The 24,808-nt window shown below is 38.7% G+C and overlaps 1 protein-coding gene across 6 annotated transcripts in view; it reads left to right on the forward strand.

Annotated features, from left to right (window-relative positions):
* Positions 1-24,808, forward strand: part of LOC109919808 (dual specificity protein phosphatase CDC14A-like) — an 82,025-nt gene that overhangs the window by 37,812 nt on the left and 19,405 nt on the right. For 4 of the 6 annotated variants that reach the window (XM_048620238.1, XM_048620252.1, XM_048620264.1 and 1 more), the window contains exons 8-12: positions 86-173; positions 1,860-2,090; positions 2,625-2,763; positions 5,910-6,075; positions 10,643-10,755. In XM_048620238.1, coding sequence (XP_048476195.1) covers positions 86-173; positions 1,860-2,090; positions 2,625-2,763; positions 5,910-6,075; positions 10,643-10,755 — 737 coding nt within the window. Of the gene's footprint in view, positions 1-85; positions 174-1,859; positions 2,091-2,624; positions 2,764-5,909; positions 6,076-10,642; positions 10,756-17,962; positions 18,104-24,808 lie in introns of all 6 variants that reach the window. The other 2 variants (XR_007266124.1, XR_007266125.1) reach the window with 1 other exon arrangement.

Here is a 24,808-nt window from a genome sequence, read left to right on the forward strand (position 1 = left end):
CAAAACTAATTTTCTGAGAGCATTGATGGTCTTCAAGACCAAGAGACTCTTAAGAATAAACAATCGCTTTTATTTTTGTTTGCAGAGGGCAGAGAATGGAGATTTTAACTGGATAATCCCCAGCAAGTTTTTAGCCTTTAGCGGTCCACATCCAAAGAGCAAAATAGAAAATGGTAGGTACTGAATTGTTAGGTTTGTACTCGGTCATGTGAATGAGTTTAATGACGTACATTTGATTCTTTGTTATCTGCCTTAGTCAGGGTGGAATCCCTTTTTTTCTCCTTCTCCTCCCCAAATTCTAATAGGTAATAAAAGTCGTCAAGTTATATTGATGCCTGTAGTTCTGAACAAAAATTCGAAAGAACTGCAGATGCTGGAAATTGCTGGAAAAAAACTCAGCAGGTCTAGCAGCATCTGTGGAAAAGAACGTAAACTGGGGTTCCATTTGGAAAACAAATGTATGAAACAGACAGACGTACAAGGAATGTGTGGAGAATAATCAGAGTTAACATTTTGGGCCCAGTGACTCCTCTTCAGAATCTTATTTCATGGTATTTCCATTGAATCATTTCTATCACCTGATCTTGTAGTCACTTTGCTTACCAGCACATACCTCAGCTGCTGTGTCCATTCCAATCACCTTGTGCCTTCCCTTTTTAATCTAATCTTTTCAGAAGACAGCAATTCCATTTAATCAATTAGCACACAACTTAATATTCATAATGACTAATAAATTAGCTAGGTTTTCCCTGTCCTGAACACTCTTCAATGATTTCTATGGGTAATAGAATGGATAGAGCATTGGTGAAGTAGCAGCAAACAGAGTACACATAAATGGCTCCATTTTCAGGTTGGCAAGATATCACAGGAATCAGTACTGTAGGCAGTTTTAGTCTCTTTATTTAGAAAAGGACTTTTTTGTGCGTTAAATAATGTTCAATTTGTATTATAAGTAGATAGTTTAGATTATTTGATTTTTCTTTGCAATAAATTTCTGCTTAATTGTTAAATCAATGTCTGCAGCATTGTGTGCTTATGTTTCAGCGAGGGATCACTTCTTCAATTAAAATAAACACATGATGTTTCAAGCCATTTCCTGTCTGGATTCTGACTTGCCCGATAACGTCAGCTGGGATCATTATTTTTCACTGTCATTTGTAAAATGCCATTTATATAGAACCTTTAAAATTGAACAGATTTAGATTTTTGAATTGCTTCATTCATTTTTGATCTTGCCTTGATCTCTGTGCCTTGAAGAAAACTTGAAGATAAGTTGGTGCATCAGCACTCTTTAGCACTCGGTGCTCATTCATGGCGTGCTTGATTGGAAAATACATGATTCTGCAAAGCTGGAGACGAATAATGACTGGTTGGAATGAGAAACCTCTGAATATTAGCCTTCAATATCCATTATGTTTTGTCTGTCTAACCAGTTTTAATTATGTTAAGATTGCATAACCTATTTTGCATTTTAAAATTGTTTTTAAGAATAGTAAACCATTAATGCTAGCTATGGTTTTCTGTGGTGTCAATAATGTATATTACTCCTTGTATGTGTGTATAATATTTCATGTATTTGTTTTCCAAATGAGACCCCAGTTTGTTCTTTTACACACTTTTAACTCTTCAACATGAAACTCTAAGCATTACTGTTTGTAAATGGAAAGAAACAAGTTAGTAATGATGGCAACACACTAATTCAGACAGCATGTGGAAAGAGTAATGTGAAGTTGATGTTCCAGGATTCAAATCAAAACTTGCTGAAACCAGCAGGTTTAAGTTTTTTTTGTTTGAGTGTAAAACTGCTAAATGTTGGAAATGAATTCAAGCATATATCTTCTTTCTCTTTGTTGGATTAGGTTATCCTCTGCATGCACCCGAGGCCTATTTTCAGTACTTCCGAAAGCACAACATCACCACTATTATCCGTTTAAACAAGAAAATGTATGATGCCAAGCGATTCACAGATGCTCGTTTTGAGCATTATGATCTCTTCTTTGTGGATGGAAGTACACCTAGTGATACAATAGTCAAGAAGTTCTTGAATATCTGCGAAAATGCAGAGGGGGTCGTTGCCGTGCACTGTAAAGGTATTTTTGCTAACTTTCATTTGCGATAATGATATTAACAATGCCTGTGTCATCTGAGCGATGGAACTAAAAAAGAAAATTTGAACGTGTTGTATGTGTTTCAAAAAAATAAATTGCAAAACACAGTTTTTTGGCTTGTCAGCATCTGAAGTAATTGGGCCAGCCTAAGCCTGTCTTTGTTTTCTAGAAATTAATGGCGATGAATCATGATTTCCTTTTGTAACTTCTAGACAAACAGAGATTTATATTCTCTTGGAAATTCATTGCTTGAAATTTTAAACCAGGAATAAATAGCAGGTTGCCATCTTTAAGTTCAATATATTAGATTATAGCTAGGTTGGGAGGGGGTAGGTGGACAAAAGCATAAACTTGATCCTGTTTTTTTTTAATGAAGACACATTAATTTCATTTGAGAAACAAATAGAATGCATAATTCAACAATGCATTTCCTTTAATAGTTCTGTATGCTTCAATTTAAAGCTTTCTGATATGAGGGGAATGACGTTTGTTCGTTTGTTTGTTTTAATATTATAGCTGGCTTAGGCCGAACTGGTACTCTTATAGCATGTTATATCATGAAACACTACAAACTAACGGCTGCAGAAGCCATTGCTTGGATTAGAATTTGTAGACCAGGATCGGTTATAGGACCTCAACAGCACTTTTTAGAAGAGTAAGTACCTTGCTGTTCTTAATTAATATGTTATGAAGGGACTTTAAGCACAGTTTAACGAAAGTATTTGCTGATACCCGATATATGATTAGAAGGATATCCTACCTTATGGCAGGAAAAATAAATTGGTGCACAGTCTTTGATAACTTTTCATAAGGAACATGTTGGAGTTCTAAGAGTAAATGCATTTGAAGCTGGAATACAAAGTACACAAGCCAATGATGGTGTATTTTTGAGCAAGGTAAGTAGAGGAAGGGTAAATTGAAGAGAAGTTCATAAGTCATTAAATCTATTCCTACAAACAGTAAGATACCTTCTGGTAGTGGCAGAGATTTGAGAGCATATCTGACATGGGATGTCCAAAGAGTTGTGTAAAATATAGCTTTAGACTAAATTGTGTAGAGTTCGAAGATCTCTGTTTGATGCATAATCTTTGTGCAATATTGAAATACTACAGTTGACCTCTTACTCAAAGAATGAAGAGAAGACCAATCATTATGATTCTTAGTCATGATGGATGAACCACCCATTGCAAGAAATACAAATATGAGGATGGATGTGAAACAGGATTGAAATTGGCATCAGTGCCCCCCTTGATTCACAAGCCTGTTGATGCTCGCTTTCTAGATTCACATGTTAAAATCTGAGCTTGGGTAAATCACCTGTGGTGTTTTCTCCAATCCGAGTTCACTACCTTCAAAAACAAGAAGTAATAACATTGAAAAAGGCAGACATGCAGAAGTTAGGGAAACGCTTTTTGCTCTTTTAAGTTCATTTGAGGCACGTTAATATTATAAGAGCATAAACGTTTGTAATCTTAACTTTTTGTACCCATTGTGTTTGCTACATCAAGCAGACTTTTTTGATAGATGAGTGTAGAATGATTGAAAGAAGTTCTTAAAGTTTATATCAAGCAAGTAGAATTATTTTATTCAGCATTTAATTTTCTATAACCTTAATGTTTTACTTGAAGCCCTAAGTAGTAACTAAATATCACCAATTTTTTGGGGGTTAAGAATAGAAGTCGTCATAGGCTGCTCTCCTTAAAAGAGAGCAATGACCAGTGGTCACTTTTTTTAATCTGAGGGATATGTGAGGGTTGAGGTGGAGGTGAAGGGGCTTTTGTGGTGACATCAGCCAGTATAGAATTGAACCCACTCTGGCATCACACTGCATTGCAAGCCAGCTGTAATCAATGGCATGCGATGTTTTGACTAGCTGTGGTCACATATTTATTTAAAAATTTATTCCTCACATTCCCCCAGCACCCTATCTATTTCAACAAGACAAAAAAATCCTAAAGAAAATATGACAAGTGCAGCAAATGTTTAAGTGTTAAGTAAGAATATGTTGGATCAGATAGAAAACTTAAGTAAAAATGGGGAGCAGGAAAAATGCTTGGGAGAAAATGAAGACCAGATCCAATTGCTCGTATAGATGTTAGGTTTTGTAGTTCAGTAAAGAAGTAATTACCTTAAATGGTTGATTAGTGTTACACAGTTTGTGACTATGCGCAAAAGCTTTTTATTTCTAAATTGGAGAAGGTGGTGTGATCAAGGCAGTCTAACATCTGTTTGGACTTGCAAGCAAGAAGAGATACATAGCAAGTCAGAAATTAAGTTGAATTAGTTAATGCAAAATATTGGCATTAAAAGCTAATGCAAATGAATTCACAGCACAGTAAACAAAAGTGTGGTCAGGTCCGGAGTCACTGAGCAGAGAGTTTGTAGGTTTAACTTTTGGCCACAGAAGAATGACAAATGTACTGGACAGTCCCATATAGAAACAAGGATGAGTGCTTCTTAATATAGAACAAAGAACGTGGAACAGTACAGCACAGTACAGGCCCTTCGGCCCACGATGTTGTGCCGAACTTTTACCCTAAACCTAAGGTCTATCTAACCTCCACCCCTACCTTTATACTACCATCCATATGCCTATCTAATAGCCGCTTAAATGCCCCTAATGAGGCCGACTCCACCACCCTCTCTGGCAATGCATTCCACGCCCCTATCACTCTGAGTAAAGAACCTACCTCTGACGTCTCCACTATATCTACCTCCTTTCACTTTAAAACTATGTCCCCTCGTAGTAGCTACCTCCACCCTAGGAAAAAGTTTCTGGCTGTCCACACTATCTATACCTCTGATCATTTTGTACACCTCTATCAAGTCACCTCTCATCCTTCGTCATTGTAAAGAGAAAAGCCCTAGCTCTCTCAACCTTTCCTCATAAGACCTTCCCTTCATTCCATGCAACATCCTGGTAAATCTCCTCTGCACCTTTTCCAACACTTCCACATCTTTCCTGTAATGAGGCGACCAGAACTGGACACAATACTCCAGATGTAGCCGAACCAGGCTTTTGTATAGCTGCAGCATAACTTCACAGCTCTTGAACTCCATCCCTCTGTTAATGAAAGCTAACACTTCATACGCCGCCTTAACAACTCTATCCACCTGGGTAGCAGAAATATTATGTACACCTCTATTCTTTCATCTGAAGTGCATAACCTCACTTCCCCATACTCTATTCCATTTGCCACTTCTTCGCCCACTCTCATAGCCTGACCAAGTCCTTCTGCATCCTCCCCGCTTCCTCAACACTACCTGCCCCTCCACCTAGCTTTATGTCATCTGCAAATTCAGCAACAATGTCCTCAGTTCCTTCATCCAGATCGTTAATGAGGCTGAGACGAGAACCTCTCAGAGGATGGTTAACCTGTGAGTTCTCTTCCTTGGAGACAAGTGGAGCTTGAATCGATGAACCTATTCCAAGTTAGAGAGATTTCCCATCAATACGGGAGTCAAGGTTTTTGGGAAGCAGGGGAAGGAAAATGGACTTGAGACAATGATCAGATCAGCCATGATTTTATCGAAGGCCAACTCCTGCTCCTAATTCTTGCGCTGTTGTGAACAGACTCCCTGGCTTCACGTCCCCATGGAACAAATGGTTCTTCACTTAGCACTCAGTGACATCCTCAATGGGAAATAGAAATATTGAGATGTTAGCAACGCACCATCTTTGTCGATGTCAGGGTTTCCATTTCCTCGCGTTACCCACACGTTGCCCATGTTCATTCGAGAGATGGTTGTCCCTACATACTTTCTGTTCTTTTAACCTCTTTTTAATATTATGTTTGGCAGGAAACAAGCCAGTCTATGGGCCGAAGGTGACCTTTACCATGCAAAATTAAAAGATCAGCAAAATGGAAAGGACAAGGTCGGCGTTACCCGGATCCTTTCTGGGGTTGATGATATTTCTATTAATGATAATCAAAACATGACAATTGATCAACAAGAATGTCACATGGTAAGTGAAATTTTGGTATTTCCTGCTGCCGTTATTGGATAGCATTAATCAAATTTTACAGCTTTACTGCATTTCATAGAAATGTTTATTAAAGGCTAATACTATATAACCATTTAGCTTAAAAAGCGTGTTTAAGAAATCAACAATATTATTTAACAACTTTTTCCTAACTATGAGGAACAAAAAGGCAGCCACAACTCCAGCGTGAGCAGCACCAGCAACCTTCTCTGACACATGCTGCCCAACAGGGTGCAGAAATTGGACACTGATCCAACTTGAAAGAGAGAAAAATCCACATGAGACCTACAAACGGTCTTGAAAAATGTGTATACCAGTGCATGATAAAGCTCAGGGCTTTACAGTAGTCTGATATTGACATTTGCAGTCTCCAGCAGTGACCTTCTTTACATTGGACACATGATGGCAGTAGTTAAGAAGAATGTTACTGGAAGGCTAGCCTCGCAGTTCCTCTCAATCGACTTGTTCTGTGCCCCTCCTTGGGGCTCTGAGGTTGGTTCTATAGTGATAGAAACAAAGTTATGGGTGAGGGACATTGATGTGAGGAGGGGAAGAAAGGAAAACATTAATGGAGAATGTTGGACTCAAGGGGGCTCAGATGAAACAAAGTGCCAGTGTTGGAAGTTGAGATGGATTTTAGAGATTGTCTTTACTAATTCATGGGATTTGGGTTTTGCTAGCTAGACCAGCATTTGTTATGCATCCCCAATCGCACTTGAGAAATGTAGAGGTGAATCACCACCTCGAGCAACGTAGACCGTTTGGTGTAGTTGCATCTACAATAGGGAGAGTGTTCCAGGATTTTGACCCAGCAATATTGCAGGAAAGATGATATTTTCAAGTCTGGAGAGTGAGTGACTTAAAGGGAACTTGCAGCTGATGGTATTTCCATGTATCTGCTGCCCCTGTCCTTCTAGATGGTAGTGGTCATGAGTTTGGAAAGTGCTGTCTAAGGAGCCTTGGTGAATTTTTGGAGAACAAGGAATGAGTGAAGTTGTGTTGGTCTGAGTTGTATTGTGCAGGAAAATGATGAGAAATCAAGGTGAGGAGGTCGGCTTTGGCAAATGAAATGCCACTCCCCTTTTGCCACACTCCGGAGGTTTATGACTATCTTGGGGATCTATCCAGGTTTGAGGAACCACACTGGTGTAGCTCACTTGATCAATCACTTGCGTTCACGTCAGCTTGGTTGACAGGCTAGCCCCTTCCTCCCAACCTTGTCAAATATTGCCTCACTCAGTACCATGGATTCTGCAATAAGACTTCAGAAGGAAGGTTCTGAGATAGTTTTCCCAAGTGTTTACTCCATTGCTGTGGTTGCTGAAACCATTGCAATTTATGTATGGTTCAGTCATTCTGATCTTGTTGACGTTTCTCTTTTGCCAAGTTTTAGGCATCACCCTGCCCAGCTTCTGATCACGATACGCAGAAATGAGTTGACTGTGCTGTGACTGAATTCCAGAGCCACAGTAAACCCTGTTGACTGAACAAGTGGGTTTCTGCTCCACAGTCAGTCCCTCTGTTTTGGATAGGTTCGTGAAGAGTAAAATATATCCCCCATTGGGAAACATTTGAAATAGAAAAAACAATGTGTCTCCATTAGATACCAGGAAAATAGGAAATAAATTTTATGATGGTCTTTGGTGATCCTTTAAATGCCCATTTAGTACTGAACTGGAATTGGTAAAATCAAATGGTTTGAATATATTTCCAAAACACACAACATTTATGTTCTGCCCATAATATAGAAAAATATCCCAAGGTGTTTCAGAAACACAATTACAAAAACATGAATGCTGAGCCAAAAGCCACTATTAGAAAGGGGAAACCAAACGCTTGATCATAGGTTTAAAAACCAAAAGAACTGCGGATGCTGTAAATCGGGAACAAAAACAAAGTTGCTGGAAAAGCTCAGCAGGTCTGGCAGCATTTGTGAAGGAGAAAACAGAGTTAACGTTTCGGGTCCGGTGACCCTTCATCAGAGCTTGATCATAGGTGTAGGTTTTAAGGAGGGATTTAACAGGGGTCTAGGGGTTTTTGATGCCAAGTCTGAGTAGTAGGGAGTTCTGGAGAGTAAGGATGTGTTGCACAATTGGAGAAGGTTAGAGATGGGTAAAACCATTGGATGTTCATCAGGTGAAAGAGCAGCACTCCAAAAGCTTGTGATTTCAAATAAAACTGTTGGACTATAACCTGGTGTCATGTGATTTCTGACTTTTGTCCATCCCAGTCCAAAACTGACAACTCCACATCATGAAAACTGTTGGAGGAAGTGAATGAATCTGAATACCAGAATGAAAACATTAAATTTGGGTTATGGGAGACAATGTGTAACTTAGCAAGGACTGAGTGATAGGTGAACAAGACAGGATAGCTGAGCAGAGGTTTACAGGTGAAGGATTGGAAGCTGGTCAGGCTGACATTGGAATTGCCAAGTTTCTGTGATAAGCATGGCTGAGAATGTTGCCACCACATAGACTGAAGTAGAGATGAAGGCAGACAACATTACTGATGTTTATTTAGGCAATCATTGTGGTAGAAAGACTGAAAGAGCCTGGAAGGTCAGTTTGAGATAAAGTAGATTGCTGGGGTTAGAACCTGGTCTTGTTATGGTCAAATTACTTAGTTATTTAGTGAGAATACATGTTGAATACAGTGTCTGGATTTGGTCACCAAGGTGCAAGGGGGTATTGAAGCACATTTGTAACAAAGGTCTGAACTTGAGGAAAGCAAAAAATTACTTGAATAATGGGCAAATGACTGAAAATAATCAAAATCAAACTTGAGGCAGATATGGGGAAGTCTTTGTACAATCAGTAATCATCACATGGATGGATTTTTTTTATTCTTCAAAAGCAGCTAGTATACATACAAGTTGTTATGTCCTGAATGATACAGTGGTACTCAGTGATCTCTAGGGGTAACATATCATAATGGATACAGCATTGGTGAAGTAGCAGTAGACATAAACACATCCATTTTTGAGTTGCAGGATGTCGTAGGGATCATTACTGCAGGCAGTTTGGTCTCGTTATTTTAAAAAAAGCTATAATTTTTGTGTTTAATAATGTTTAATATGTATTATAAGTAGATACTTTGGATTATTTGATTTTTATCTTCATTTCTTTTGTTATTGATTGAACAATTAAGCAGAAATTTGTGTCTGCCGCATTGTACACTTGTGTTTCAGCCGGAGACCATTTCTTCAATAAAGTGAAGTCGTAGGGAATAGTTTCCAGAAGCATTTATATGCAGTAGTCATGCACTTGAATCTTTCTAATGGATGAATCAACCTAGGTTGAATGGTTCTTTTCAACTGAATCTTTTGAGAGCTCTGTTTTCTGGATTTTTTTTTCTCTCTGTTAAATATTTAAAAGATGCCAGTTTCTTTTTTGGCAGACATTGAATGTAACTTCGTATAATGAAGCTTGCACTATATGCATGTACTTCAGGATTACTCAAAGCTGAAATTTAAGTCTTCATTTCAGATGAGAATTATCCATTTTGAATCAGTCTCTTGTTTTATTACCTAATTTAAGTGTAATGGTGTTATTATTCAATATTGATGTATGATGCCACAATGCATTAATCTTTTAGTCACTTTGTGATTATTTCAGCATCATTGCTAGATTTTACACTTCAGTCCTCCCCACAACCACCAGCACCATCAGTGGACTGCCTGTCACCTATCTGCTCCCTTTGGTGGAGTTGTCAGGCAGCCTGCCCACCCTTGGCCTTTTGAGATCTGTAAGGCCTCACTCTAATCTACACTGCTATTTTAGCCTACAGCAGAGGGAGGCCCAAGCCATACTAATTGGAAAGACAGCCCTTGCTGCACAAAGCAGTGTCTAACAAAGGGACAATGGGCATGACTCCTCTCGCAGGTTCCTTGGCCCTATCAGTGGCTCCTCTGCTGTCTCCACATAGGCAAAGACTTTCATCCACTTGTTCTTGTAGCACAGTATTTATATGGCTGGCCCAGTTCTATTTCTGGTAAATGTTAACCCCCAGAATGTCAGTAATGAGGTAAAAGCGCACAATGCTGGAAATGCTCAGCAGGTATGCAGTATCTGTGGAGTGATAAATGCATTTCAGCTAAATTTCCAATTATCTGAAATTTGAATCCTGCTGCCCTCTTCACAGACGTTGTCACACCTGATTTATTTCAAACATTTTCTTTGTTTATTTAAGATTTCTAGCATCTGCGTCTTTTGTTGTGGAGACATTGAAGACATTTAGGTAAGGGAGCTATGAAGACTAGCACTTCATGTTTTCCGTACCAGAAATAAAGCAGCTTTGGTTATAGCTAACTTCAAATGTCCCTGTTATCCAGTCTATAATTTAAACAATGGATTTGAAGATGGCAAAATAATAGAAAGCAATTAGTTTACAGTATTTGTTCACTACATAAACAGGACAATATGAAACTTGTTCTCTTGGTCGTGTTGTGATCTTCAGGTCTTTCATATGTGTAATTGGTGTGATGTTGATTTACTTTATTTTGGAAAATGTTAATTATTCTGATTTTTATTTATTATTTTCTTCACAGTACAATGATAATGATGATCACTGCACTAATAAAAATGAACTTACCCAAGGGGATAAACTTCGGGTATTGAAGAGTAGAAGACCAGCTAGATCTGTAACCGTTGGATCCATAAAGTGAGTATCTAGTGCTATTAAAAGTAGACTTAATAGTATCTGATGCCTGTAGCCAGAATTCTCCTCAAACTGAGGTTTTACTTTTGGATTAATGTTCATTCTTTTTTTAGTCAGATAAAAGAAGTTGTTCCTACAAAATGAGATGCATTGCTATTTCACATATTTTGAGTCTACACGATGCAGTCCTAGATAAAGAATAATGCAGTTAGCTGGAAAGCAAGGATTCCTTTGCTGAACCCAGTAATATGCCTTAATATCTATATCAAAAACTCTCTATTACACTATTAATAGCTCCATATCCTACATCCGGCATCAGTGTAATCTTTCAAATAAGATTCAGGTTGGCCAAGCATTTTTGTGCTGGGATCGCGAAGTTCAGACCTGTTGAAGAGTTGCACTTTGCCTAAAATTATTTCATGTGGCCCTTGAAAGAGGCAAAAGAGAAATTTTCGATCCTATCAGTCTGGGCAGACTGAATCATGTGGGATAATTGTATGTAATCAACTGCAGTGTCACCTCTATGGGGCTTGTGATTATTGCCATGAAATCTATTTGAACTTATGACTGCATCTTCCGTGAAGCCATTTGAACTGAATTTTGTGCCTTATTTGGAAGGACAAGCTTAATGTCTTTCGTGTCCTTTTTTGAATAAAGCTGGATGCAGCTTAAGACATTTCAAAAATAATCTTTCACATAAAACCTATGTATCTAGGGATCGGGTCCTGCTGTAGGTTACTCCTCGGGGCTAGTGTAAGAATTAACCTAGGTGGATAGGAGGTAAGTAATAAATAAACGTATACTTCTATTATGATATTAAAATGTTGCATGAAACTGATACTTTGCTTGAGTCAGTACAATTAATAGTAGCAATACAAATATTCTTGTACATGGCTTGGTGTCTCGCCATGAAACTAATTGCATTTATTGCATGTGCTATTGCTAAAACATGAAATTTAAATTTTCTGTCAGAATTGATGCAAAAGAATCCAGCATAGCTATTCCTTTTATTTTTTGGAATCATGGTATTGTCTGCTCCTACCTCATTGTCTCTACCCCAACTACTCCTAAAAGGAATGCACATACTAGGATACAGAGAGCATGAATCTGATGCTCTTCGAAGTTTCAGTGTGCTCACGAGTTACATAAACTGTAAATGTTGACAGATCAATGAATGATAGGAATTACATTAGAACACAATTCTACCTTTGCCTATAACCCACACAAGTTATGTAGCCCATCAAGTGTGTCTCTTTCTCTTCTAGCCACCTAGTATTGTCACACCTTTCTGTTCACTCACTAGACACAAGTCAAACTTTTCTTCAAAATAAATGCTTGAAAGAATTTTGAGCTCTACTTCAACAGCGTTAGTTTTCTACGTTCTGACTTCTCTGTAGTTTCTTTCTCCCCTGTATTTTTTATCTTAAATTTGTGACCTTTGGTTGTGGTCTAAGAAGCTGGTAGTTTTCACTGACGTTTTACTCATCATGGTACTACCAAAGGCGTTAGCACAAACATGTTGAAGGTAAGACATGTTTGAACAATTTGCTTGAAATCTTAGAGCAAGTAACTGAGAGGCTTGGTGAGGGCAATGAAGTTGATGTACATATGGACTTTTAAAAGATGTTTTGTAAAGTACTGCTTATTAAATGTCTTTTTTTTTATTTAAAGAAAAGAGTTGAGACATCCCTAAAAGGGGTAATAGCAGCATGGATTAAAAAATTGGAGTGAAAAAGAGCTGTGGCAAATGACTGTTATTCAGACTGGGGAAAATTTATATAGCGACCTTCCTCAGGGTCCAGCACCTGAACCGCTTTTTTTGATATAAGTTAATGATGTGGACTTGTGTGTACCATGTACAGTTTTGAAGTTTGTACAGAAAACTTTAGTAGCAAAGTAAACAGCAAGCCTTCAAGAGGACGTGGACAAGCTGGCAGAATAAGTTAATGTCCATTGCAGGGAAGTGTGAGCTGGTGCATTTTCATTGAAAGAATGAGGAGAAATAAAAGTACAAGGTGGGAAGCTGTGGCACATAGGTAATGTCACTAGACTAGTAATCTAGAGTGCCTAATGTCCTGGGACTTCGGTTCAAAACTCAACATGGCAGGTGGTGAAATTTAAATTCCATAAAAATATTTACTTGAAGGAAGCTTGTCAAATGGCAACCATTGATCATCATAAAGGCCCCTCTGGTTCACTGATATCCTGCAGGCAAGGACATATGATTACCTGATCTGGCCTACATTTGACTCCATATCTACACTGATGTGGTTGATTCTTAACATTCTGTGACATAGCCTTGTTAGTAATGGGCAGTTAGAGTTGGGCAGTAAATGCTGACCAGGCCAATTACACCCACATCCTACAAACAATTTTTTAAAAAAAAGTTATATTTTTTTTAATGGGGTGCAAAAAGAGAGAGACATGAGGGTATTTGTGTAGAAAGCTTTGAAAGTGGCAGAACAGGTTAATGGAACAGAGTCATGGAGCTGTACAACATGGAAACAGACTCTTTGGTCCAACTCGTCCATGCTGACCAGATATCCTAGATAAATCTAGTCCCATTTGCCCCATATCCCTCTAAGCCCTTCCGAATCATATACTCATCCAGATGCATTTTAAATGTTGTAATTCTACCAGCCTCCAGCACTGGCAGCTCATTCCATACACACACCATCTTCTGCATGAGAAGATTGCCTCTTTGGTCCCTTTTAAATCCTTCCCTCTCACCTTAAACCTGTGCCCTCTAGTAAAAACTGAAAGAAATGCGGATGCTGTAGATCAGGAACAAAACCAGAAGTTGCTAGAAAAGCTCAGCAGGTCTGGCAGCATCTGTGAAGAAAAAAAAAAATCAGAGTTACCAAGGTCACCAAACCCGAAACGTTAACTGGTTTTTGTTTTCTTCTTCACAGATGCTGCCAGACCTGCTGAGCTTTTCCAGCAACTTCTGTTTCTGTTCTGTGCCCTCTAGTTTTGGACCCCCCCCCCCCCCACCAGGAAAAAGACCTTGTCTATTTACCTATCCATGCCCCTCATGATTTCATAAACCTGTCCCTGATGCTCCAGGGTAAATAGCCCCAGCCTATTCAGCCTCTCAAATCCTCTGATCCTGGTAGCAACCTTATAAATCTTCTGAATACTTTCCAGTTTCACAACATCCTTCCTGTAGCAGGAAGAGCAGAATTGCACACAATACTCCAAAAATGGCTTAACCCATGTCCTGTACAGCCGCAACATGACCTCCTAACTCCTATACTCAATGCACTGACCAATAAAGGCAAGCATACCAAATGCCGCCTTCCACTTTACAATCCCTACTTTCTAAAATAGAGGAATAGAATACAAAGAGTCCAGAACGTTATAATGAACTTGTAGAAGATATTAATTTAGTTCCAGATAGAATTTGTGTCCATTTCTGGGCACCGTGCTTTATGAAAGTTGTGAAGACTTTGTAGGAGTTGAAGCGTTTTACTGGAATTGTTGCAGAGATGCAGCCCTACGGTTATGTGGGCAGATTGAAGCAACTATGTGGGTCTCAGAGCAGAAAAGGCTAAAGGAGATTTGATAGGAATATTTAAAATTACAGGGGTTTGGGAAGGAGTGGGACACACTGGGTTGATCTGGCACAAGCCTGATGGGTTAAATAGCCTTCTTCTGTGCTGTACTGTTGTAACCCTTTGTAAACTTGATTATCTCAAATGGGGTTGAGGAAGCACTTGATTTCTCAAGGTTCTCTTCATTAAGTCTAGATTTGCTAGATTACCCAAAATGAGGCATGTAGTGTACTGTAATGAAGGTCTCAAACTGAGCATTGCAAAAATAATCTGTTTAGGCTGTTTACACAGCACACCAGTTGATATTCCATCATTTCATTGTAATCCTTATTTTATATTTGTCCTCTTAACTGTGTTCTGAAATGACCTGGCAGCTTAAGGGTGGTTAGAAATGGGCAATAAACGTTGGCCTTGCAAGGCATGTTCATTTCTCATTAAAATGTACAGAAAATAAAATGCCATCCAAGTATCATCACCCTAAGATAATCTGTCTCAACTATGAACATAGTTAAAGTGTCACATTCTATTTGAGTTGGAAGTGTAAGCTTTTAGTTGATCTATTGGATGTCTATGGATATATATCCACAATGAACAATTTTGTCTGTACTAAGGAACTGAATCAATTTTTTTACCACTGGATCGATCACATCAGTATCAATAATGCTGATTTATGCATGTGTATAATCATTGCATTATTAACATTGACACCTTTTTAGGGACTGTTTGCGATTAGTTCAGTGCCAATTAGACTGGAAATGCAGATGTTTTTGTGCTGTGGAGACGTATGTCCCTCAGGAAGATTGTAAGCGTGGCTCAATTAATTTGACATAAAATTCTTAAATTTGATTAGAAGGGAGCTTTCCATCCTTTGTGTGTTTTATATTGAACAGTAATGTTGGAGATGAAAAGCCAGCGTACTTGAATTATTCAAACAACCACTCTGATCACCTAAAAATAACTTAGGATTCTGGCTTCACGCAACTTTTCTAGTTTGGTTTGAGAGGAACCAATCCCTAAAGTCAGTTTAAACCATAAGTTTATGAAGTGCATGCATCTCGGTTATTTTTTACGTAAATAACCAGTTTGTTTCTAGATTGTAGTACATGCTTTTTGCTGTCTGGGTATTGACGCAGTAAACTGTTGACGTCAATTACACCAGACGTGTGATATGGAGATGCCGGTGTTGGACTGGGGTGGACAAAGTCAGAAGCTTGTAATTTCAAATAAACCTGTTGGACTATAACCCGGTGTTGTGATGCCTGGTATGTGTCACAGAACAAATTTTCATACTAGTGTATTCAGATGATTTACAAAAGCAAGCATATCTTGCAGTTCCAGTTCTGAAACATCACGTTATCTGAAAGTTTAACTAGATCTTGAAGGTAACACTCTTAATCAGAATCTGATTTCAGAATTTTTATGTATGAAAGCATCTATTTGGCTACTGGGTTCAGTTACCTGATAAAACCAGAATTTGTTTTCATCCAGCTCGTAAGTCAACCTTATACTTGTGTTCTGCTGCGAAATGAAAACTGGAAAGTTCATGCTTGATTTATTCATTAAAGGATTGTGTGAGTGAGTTGTTTACGCAGGTACAGGGAAATGTTGACTTTGCTTGATTAACATCTCTCCGATTATAGAAAGTTATTTTTGTGATATTTTGTAAATGCCTCAAGGTTTGCTTGCACAGTTAAGTGGTAAAAAATGTTAAGTCTTCTGTTATTGATGCTTTAATTGGCTGCTTGATTGATTTGGTCTAGGAACATAACTTTTTTAAAAATTAAAACTAATGAGCCTTCTTATAAACAGTTTCACAAATAACATTGTTACTAAAAGTATCACTGGTCACTGCGTAGCATATCCTGGGTGAATGGGCAAGGAAGGACCATGAATTGGCATGGAGGAAATGAGGGGCTGTGGGATTGGGTGGGGGGCTTCAGTTGGCAAGAGGCATGGAGGTGGTATGGCGATTGTGTTGGGGAGGGGTTGATGACCTATGAGGGGTTGAGGGTTAGAGGGCATAAAATGTAAGTAAACAAGTCGGATGGTGTCCTAGAGAGCAGTGGTGGGTCTTTTAATCAACAAGGCTTGACACTCAGCTGCTCCTGTGGCTGCCTCCCATCTTGTTCAGAAACTGAGAGACATAATTCCTTCCTGCCTTCTGCCTCACCGGAGCAAAAATATCGTGTAAAAAGAGCACGTAATACCAAGTGGGGCCTGCTGAAGCAGGAAATTTCATGATTCACACTTCTGCCTCTAGCGAAGTTCAGCGCATCGTTTCTAGAAGAGGAATTTTCCCCATGGCTTTGTGATTACCTATTTTTAGTACAGAATATTCAGAAGAATTGAATAAGTGAAATATGATTCTTGTGGCCTGTTACTTGATTGACTAGGGTTCAGATTCTATATAAAGTATTCATTAGGCTGTCGGCATCCTGAATGGATAAAAGCAGTTTGATTATCTATAATTCCTCTTGACATTTTCTGTCTACTCCAGAGCCTTAAACCGCCAACTGCTGGCTCCAAGTGGAATAAGAATTCCAGATGTAGATCATTTATTTTGTTGGCATGTAGAACAGGATCTATGAAGAATATTTGTAAGTGGAAGTGTTAATTCCTGATGGTGCTAGGGTCACAGCTTGTGCTATTGGAAAGTGACCTGTTCAAATATCAGGAGCTCCATGAAGTCAATGAGAATCCATGATATTGCTGTTGGAGTAGAGTTTAGAGAGCACTGGACTCCATCCTAGCACATGGAAAACATCTGCAAAGCCTGGAGATGGTGGAAAAGGTATTTACTCAAAGATGTAAGACCTGGGGGGTTATAACTATTGGGAAAGGTTGAATAGGTTGGAAGTGATTTTTTTTTTCAGTGGCCAAATAGGGTCACTAGTGTAAATGTAGAGAAAATAATTCACATTGTGTGCAATCCAAAATAAAGGATCATTAATATAAGACAGTCACAAGATGACAGGAGCATCCTGCTTTACCTGAAGTGGTTAGACACTGGAGCTTTTTGCAAAATGGAGGAGTTAAGAGAAGTAGTATAGCTCCATTAAAGAGAAAGTTGCTAATCTCACAATTGAGATAGTAATGGAAGGACAAGCCAATAGGTTTAGATTAAGGAAGGTGACAAGGGGCTCATGTGCAGCATGTAACACTGGCATAGATCTGGTGGGTCAATAAATAGGTTTCAGTCGTATTGATGCTACCTTTCAAGCTCATCTCGAGATTGATTTCTCAAACTTAAGAGCTAAGGGAGTAACCCAGACTGTCATTATGGACGTAGCAAATTGGAAGAACCACCAATGCCACAAACAGTACGTGATTCTTGAAATTAAGTTAATGTTGTGAAAAGGCCCTTTTGATTATCAAAGTTCAATGCTGATTAACCTTCTCTATCCAACCCACAGAGTACAAACTCCTCATTTGTCCATGAGGTTGAAGTTATCAAAGGCTAAATAATGCTTTCTAAATGATCAAATAATCTGTATGCTGTCTTACAGAAATGAATAACTGCATTTTGCATGGCACCTGGCTTGCGCTTTTGTTTCAAAATTGCAGCTTTATAGCAGTTACTTTGCCAATGTCATTTTAGTTTAAATCTTTCTGCACTCCCATTTGCATTTTTTTGTTCATCTTTTCTCCCTTTCTAGATGGCTCCTAGCTATGCTGGTATCTACACTGTGTAGCATTGTCATCTGGTGGATGGTTTGTGCCTACCCTTCTCCCATCCTGCTAATCTGTCTAGATGGGTTAGGAAACTAGTAACCTTCAGGATCCAGGCAGGTAGCACTGTAAGTGTGCCACTTCCATTTCTTTTAAAAGACTAATCAATGCGGTCACTGTGTGGCATTTACCAATCTCTTCCATTGCATGCTTAATAACTTTCACTATTCTCTGTTTCTTGAACTCAGTGGAGATGTATTTTATTTGATTCATTCACTAATGTTTCTAAAGATTAAGTCATTGATACTTCTGGTGCTGGTTTCACAAAAATAAAAGCCTTTACTGTGTCTTTGAAGGTATATGTAAATTTCCCATAAAAACGGATGCTGTAAATCAAGAACAAAACACAGAAGTTGCTGGAAAAGCTCAGCAGGTCTGGTAGCATCTGTGAAGAAAAATTGGTTAACCCTTCCTCAGTACTGGAGTTTCCAGTAACTTCTGTTTTTGTTGTAAATTTCCCACGTAGTCCACGAACATTCATTTAAGATAGTTTAACGTAATTTTGTCTTTTATTGTACATTCATCCCATGGTGGTTGTTGTTTTTTTTATTGTGAATGTAGTCTTTTTTTTTTCTAGAATCATAGAATTCTTATGGTGTGGAAGCAGGCCATTCAGCCCATCAAGTCCACACTGACCCTCTGAAGAGCATCCCACCCAGAACCTTCCCACCCCCTAACCATTTTTCATGGCTAAACCACGTAATCTCTGAATGCCATAGGCAATTTAGCATGGCCAGTCCACCTAGCCATATCTTTGGATTGTAGGAGAAAACCAGAGCACCAATGGGAACCCACGCAGACAGTCGCCCAAGGGTGGAATCGAACTCGGGTCCTTTGCACTGTAAGGCAGCAGTGTTAACCACTGTGCCACCCTTTTTAGCTTTCTACTTTAGCTATTTCTGTTTGCATGATGAAACAGTGGTATAGTAATTATACAGTTTTGATGGCTACCTTTGTTGCAAATGTACCCAACTGGCTTATTTAGCTACTGCAAAAGAGACTTGTGTACTGTGTTAAACCTAGCCAGATAATAAAATTATGGTTTGAAGTTATTTATGGTTCTTTGTGCCTAATAATAGTAAGATATGAATATTTATTTTCTTGGCCTGCTGTGTTATGTAGAGTTTTGTAATTGTAGCACTTTACAAAGCATAGCGTATGTACCTCCATGTAAAACAAGTGGTTGCTTGTGCTGATCTTTGTATTGTAGGATACTGTTACTGAGGAAACTACAGCCATAACAAGTGTGAAAACAAATTGACATTATAACCAGAGTCTTGATCTTTGCCATTTTAATATTGAGTAGGTAAAACTGGCTGAAAAGCTTGATGATTATGCTGCTACTTTCTTGCGTTAATTTCTGATCTAGATGGCAACCATATAACAAATATAGTGTATAATGTAATGGTAATGAGATTTCCGACAGAATTCCAGAAGTTGAGTTGGGATTGTTCAAAAATCAGGTTCTGTGGAATAATTTGGTAATCTTTCTGTATGACGGTATTAATAGTGACGTGCTGAAAAGTAGATCCTCTGATTATTGCTCCGTTTGTCGCAGATGTCCATTTTCCTCCTCAGTTACTTGGAGTCTCCCATTTTCAATTTCAAATCTTCCAACGTTATCAATCTCTTTCTGTCGGTCTGCACCCCTCTAATTACCTTCATTCAACTTCTTCACCAAGTTCTCATGCCTTGAAGCATAGCTAATCTGACCTTTGCCTATTTTTGAAGGTAATTACTAATGATCTTTTCTCCTCTTCCATTATCCTGAGAATTTCTTCATTGATTTTCCAATACTTTCAACTGCCATATCGCTCTTTAGAGCATTTAGTTGGCTGGAGGCAGAACCTGTTTTTCCTCCCAGAGATGCTGACCAATATGATCAACCAAAACTCTCTAATCCCAATGCATCACCAGGAGCACTGGCCACTGCTGGAAATACCATCCAGTCCCAGCTGGGAACAGTGAAGATGTGATAAAGGCGAATGGTGGCCAACTCAGTGGAGCTGGTGATGGAGGCTGGATTCCAGTGGCCAGGATGGGATGATGCATGTGGTGATGCAGATCTTAGTGAGGAGAGGCAGCAATTGAGAAAGGATCCCCTGGATTGTGGAAGCCCTGAAAATTGCAGCTGGACAGAATGTAGCTATTCCTTTAAAAATTTAAGGAGCTCAACTGGGGCAAAATGTAAGAGCAAGAGCACTTGTGAGTGCATGAAAGCAGACTTAACCAAAGTAAATTGTCAAATTTAGATTTGGGATAAGTGAATAGAGATGCAGTGGTGAATATTTTAGGAGTATTTCAGAAAACTGACTAATACATTCCAGTGAGAGATTCAAAGGATCTGTGGTTAACTAAAAAAGGCAAGGTGGTATCAATTTTAAAAAGGAGAGCATGTAATTGTGCAAAAGTTGGTTACAGGTCAAAAATTTGGATATAATATAATAAAATGCAAAGTCCGACTGACTAAAAGATTAATAAGGACAGAAAAAAGATAGAATACAAGAGAAAGCTAGCCAGAAATACAAAAGCTGTTTCTATAGTTGTTTTTAAAAGAAATTAATTAACAAAGTGAACATTGATCGTATGGAAAGTAAATCTGGGGCATGAGCAATGGAAATTAGAGATGACAGAGGAATTGGTATTTTACATTGGTCTTCACTATACAGAACATAAATATCATCCCAGAAAAAGCTTCAAAGCAGGAAATAGAGGAAGTTGTAATCACCAAAGATGTGGTACTGAGGAAATTATTCAAGCTTTGGGCTTTCGGGTCCCTGGATCCTAATGAACTTCAGCCCAGGGTCTTAAAAGAAGTGCCCAGTAAGATTGATGCATTGGTTTCAATCTTCTAAAATTCTGTAGATTCAGGGAAGGTTACATTGGAGTGGAAAGAGGGAGACACAAAGCAGGAAACTACTGGTCGGTTAGCTTAACAAAGGGAAGCAGTTAGAAGCTATCATTAAAGACATTATATCAGCATTTAGAAAAATTCAAGTGAATTGGGCAGAGTCAGAATGGTTTTGTGAAAGGGAAATGTTTAAATAATCTGTGTTCTTTGAAGTAACGTAATATCAATAAAGGGAAACAATTGGATTTGCTGTATTTTCATGAGGCATTTGATATGTCACATGAAAGATTATTGAGGAAAGAAAAGTTCCTGATGTAGGGGCTAACAGATTGACATGGACAGAAGATTGATCAACTGATGGGAAGGGAGAGTAGGCATAAATGGGCCTCTTTTCTGGTTGGCAAGATGCAACACAAGTGGTATGTGAGAGGGATCAGTATTGGGACTTCAGTTTTTTACAATATATACATAAATGACCTGGAGGAAGGGACAGAGGCACAATTGCCAAATTTGCTGACCACGCAAACTGAAGTAGGAAAGCAAATTGCAAAGAGGATGCGAAGAGGCTACTAAGGGATATGTATAGATTAAGTGGGTAAAGATCTGACAAATAAGTATAATGTGGGAAAAATGTGAAATAGTCCATAATAGCAGGAAGAATCTAAATGGTGAGAGATTGCAGAGTTCAGAAGTACAGAAGGATTTGAGTGTTCTAATGCATGAATCATAAAAGTATAGTACGCAGGTACGGCAAATAATTAGGAAAGCTAATAGCGTGTTATGGCTTACTGCTGTGGCAATTGACTACAAAAGTAGAAAATCTTTCTATTATACAGGGCATTGATGAAGCCACATCCAAAGTACTCTGCAGAATTTGTCTCCTTTATTTAAATGTAAGTGTATTGGAAGCAGTTCAGAGAAGAAATTGTGGTTCAGTGGTTAGCACTGCTGCCTCACAGTGCCAGGGACCCAGGTTCGATTTCAGCCTTAGGTGACTGTCTGTGTGGAGTTTGCACATTCTCCCCATGTCTGCGTGGGTTTCTTCCAAGTGCTTCGGTTTCCTCCCACAGTCCAAAGATGTGCTGGGTAGGTGGATTGCCATGCTTAATTGCCCGTAGTGTCCAGGGATGTTTAGGTTAGGTGGGTTAGACATGGGAAATGCAAGGGTAGGGGATCGGGTCTGGGTGGGATGCTCTTCAGAGGGGTGGTGTGGACTTATTGGGCCAAATGGCCTGTTTCCAAACTTTGGGACTCAGTAAACTTCTAAGAAGGGTATTTTATTTAAACTAGTACCTTGAATGAACATGTTGCTTTATGAAGAAAGATTGGAGAGGCTATGTTTGTATCTGCTGCAGTTTAGAACAGTAAGATTTGACTTCTTTGAAACCTGTTAAGATCCCCTGGGGCGTTTTTACAGGGTGTATATGTAAAGGATCTTTCCTCTTGTAGGAGAATCTAGAGCTTGGGATCACTGCTTTAAAAATAAAGGTTCACCCATTTAAGACGGATAAAAATTATTTTTTCCTCAGAGGCCTGTGGGTCTTTGAAACGCTCTTCCTCAAAATGCAGTGGAAGCAGAGTCTTCACATATTTTTAACTTTTTCTTCTAGGCTGTTCCTGTATGCCTAAAGCCCTGCAAATTACTTCATAAAAATCAAGGGCTTGGATGGTTCCAAGTTACTCAAGAAAAGTTAGACTATTAAATGCCCAGTCCAACACTAATAGTAACTATTAAACTGACCCCAGTTGCCTCTCTCACCCCCAACTACACTAACTGTAGACCACTTGGTCATCTCAGACCCTGACCTGACACCCAGTGCCCCCTCTCCCGTGGCTAGAGAGGGGATGGTATCGTGCTTGTTAGGAGTGAACTAAGGAAACCTGTGAGGAATACAAAGGCAAATTTACAATGAATGTATGTAAAACACAGTGTGGTGGATCAGGTTTGGGGGTGAGCTACAAGGATAAATAACCATGTTGGAAGGTGATGTAGTACTAGTAATGGAAACATAACTTATTGTCAGTCCTATTTTTAATATTCAAAGATATAAAAGTTTCCAAAAAGCTAGGGAAACAAAAATGGGAGTTGGAGTAGTAAACTGATTAGGGAAGACATTGTGTTGAGCAAAGTGAATATTCTTGAGGGGGCAAAGACATTTCATTTTAGAGTTCAGAAAGAGGGTATGATCACACTATTGGGATATTCTGTGAATTTCAAATATTGAGAGGGAGATAAAGGGGGAACTCTGCTGGGAAATTGGATATGTGAAAGACCTTGAATGTTGTTGTTACCAGAATATTTATTGGCTTAGCTTTAGAATAAAGTACAAGGAAGTTGCAGAGTTTATGAAATATGTTTAGTTTTTTTATTTTGATGATAAAGGAAACATTGCTGCATTTGGTACTTAGTATAAAGTGGACCAGGTGTGTGTGTTGGAGTCAGCTGGGGGCGAAATCTCTTGTGTAATCATTGTATCATAAGGTTTAGGCTAGAATTGTGAAGTGCAAGGAATAATCAAAGTCGGAGGTATCAGAAGGACTGAGTACACTTAAAAGCCTAAGTTAGGAGAGGGCTAATTTCAATGGAATGAGGATGTTAAAATAGAACCAAACTAAAAACGGAAACCATTGGAAATATTTCTATTGTTTTCTGTTTTCACTTCACTTTTTTTCACATTTCCAGCATCCATATTGTTCTGCCTTTAAAATAAAAGCAAAGTCTGATAAGAAAACCTGTAACAGAGTAAGGTGCGATATTCTGAAGGATACACTTAGGTGCAGACTGGGTACATTCCAACTAGGGCAAGAGGGAGGAGAACAAAGCCAGGGCATCTTGGATGATGAAGAAGGTGGATATAATGCATCAAAAATAGTGTGCAATGCATGTCAGATGAATTTTCAAGCAAGAATCCGGTCATACATAATTTGAGAACAGAAGTGAAAAGGAAAATAAAATGAGAATGTTAGACAAGATTGATGGTCAACATAAAACCTAGCATATAAATAGTAAGTAGCTACTAAAAGATGGCGTGGAACCCACTGTGGTGGACAAAGAATGATATATGTGGAGATACCCAAGGCAAGGGTAGAACGTTTTGAGGAGTATTTTGTAATAGTGCTTACTAAGGAAGAGGAATCTGGCAAAATTGCATTATCTGCAGAGATAATGGAGGCAATAGATGGAAAGAAAATGGAGACTGCTGGGAGGCATTGGAAAGTCCGACTATGCTTAAGTTGCGTAATTGCAGGGCGCGTGGTTTGGGTGGCTTGAATCTCTGATTGCTAAAGGAAGTGTGGGTGTAAATGGAAAGGCTTACTATAATCTTCCAATCTTCTGTAGGTATTAGATAAGGCTTTGGAATCAGTGGAGGGTGGACATCAAGTGCACTTGGGTGAGAATTGAGTTAATTAAAGGTAGTCAGCCTGCATTTGTAAAAACCACATAGTGCTCAACTAACTAAATATTTTTATGAAATAAGAGGAGATTGATGAAGGGAAAGCACTTTATGTTGTGTGTATTTTAAGAAAACATTTGACAAAGTACCATATAAAAGCTTAATTAACAAAATTGTGGTTCACAGAATAGGAATAGTGTCAGCTTGGGCAAAAGAAATTACTTCAGGATAATGAACAGCTGTTAAGTTTTTTGTTTTTTTTTCTTCCTACTAGAGGACATGGGCACTGTTGTTCCCCACGAGTTGGTGCTAAGGCCAGAGCATCTTGGAATAGAAAGTAAAATTTGCTGATGCTATCAACCTTGGAGGAGTGGTGAACAATGAAGTTGCAGTCCGTTGGTATCAACAAGTCATAGATTAGCAGAATGAGCAAGCGAACAGCAGATGGAATTAAATTCTGAGGATTGTAACATGATACATTTTGGTAGAAGCCAGTATGGAGACCAATGTTCCTTCTAGGCTGCACA

This window comes from Rhincodon typus, chromosome 3 (genome assembly GCF_021869965.1).
Source record: "Rhincodon typus isolate 14 chromosome 3, sRhiTyp1.1, whole genome shotgun sequence".
In the NCBI taxonomy this organism is placed as follows: Eukaryota; Metazoa; Chordata; class Chondrichthyes; order Orectolobiformes; family Rhincodontidae; genus Rhincodon; species Rhincodon typus.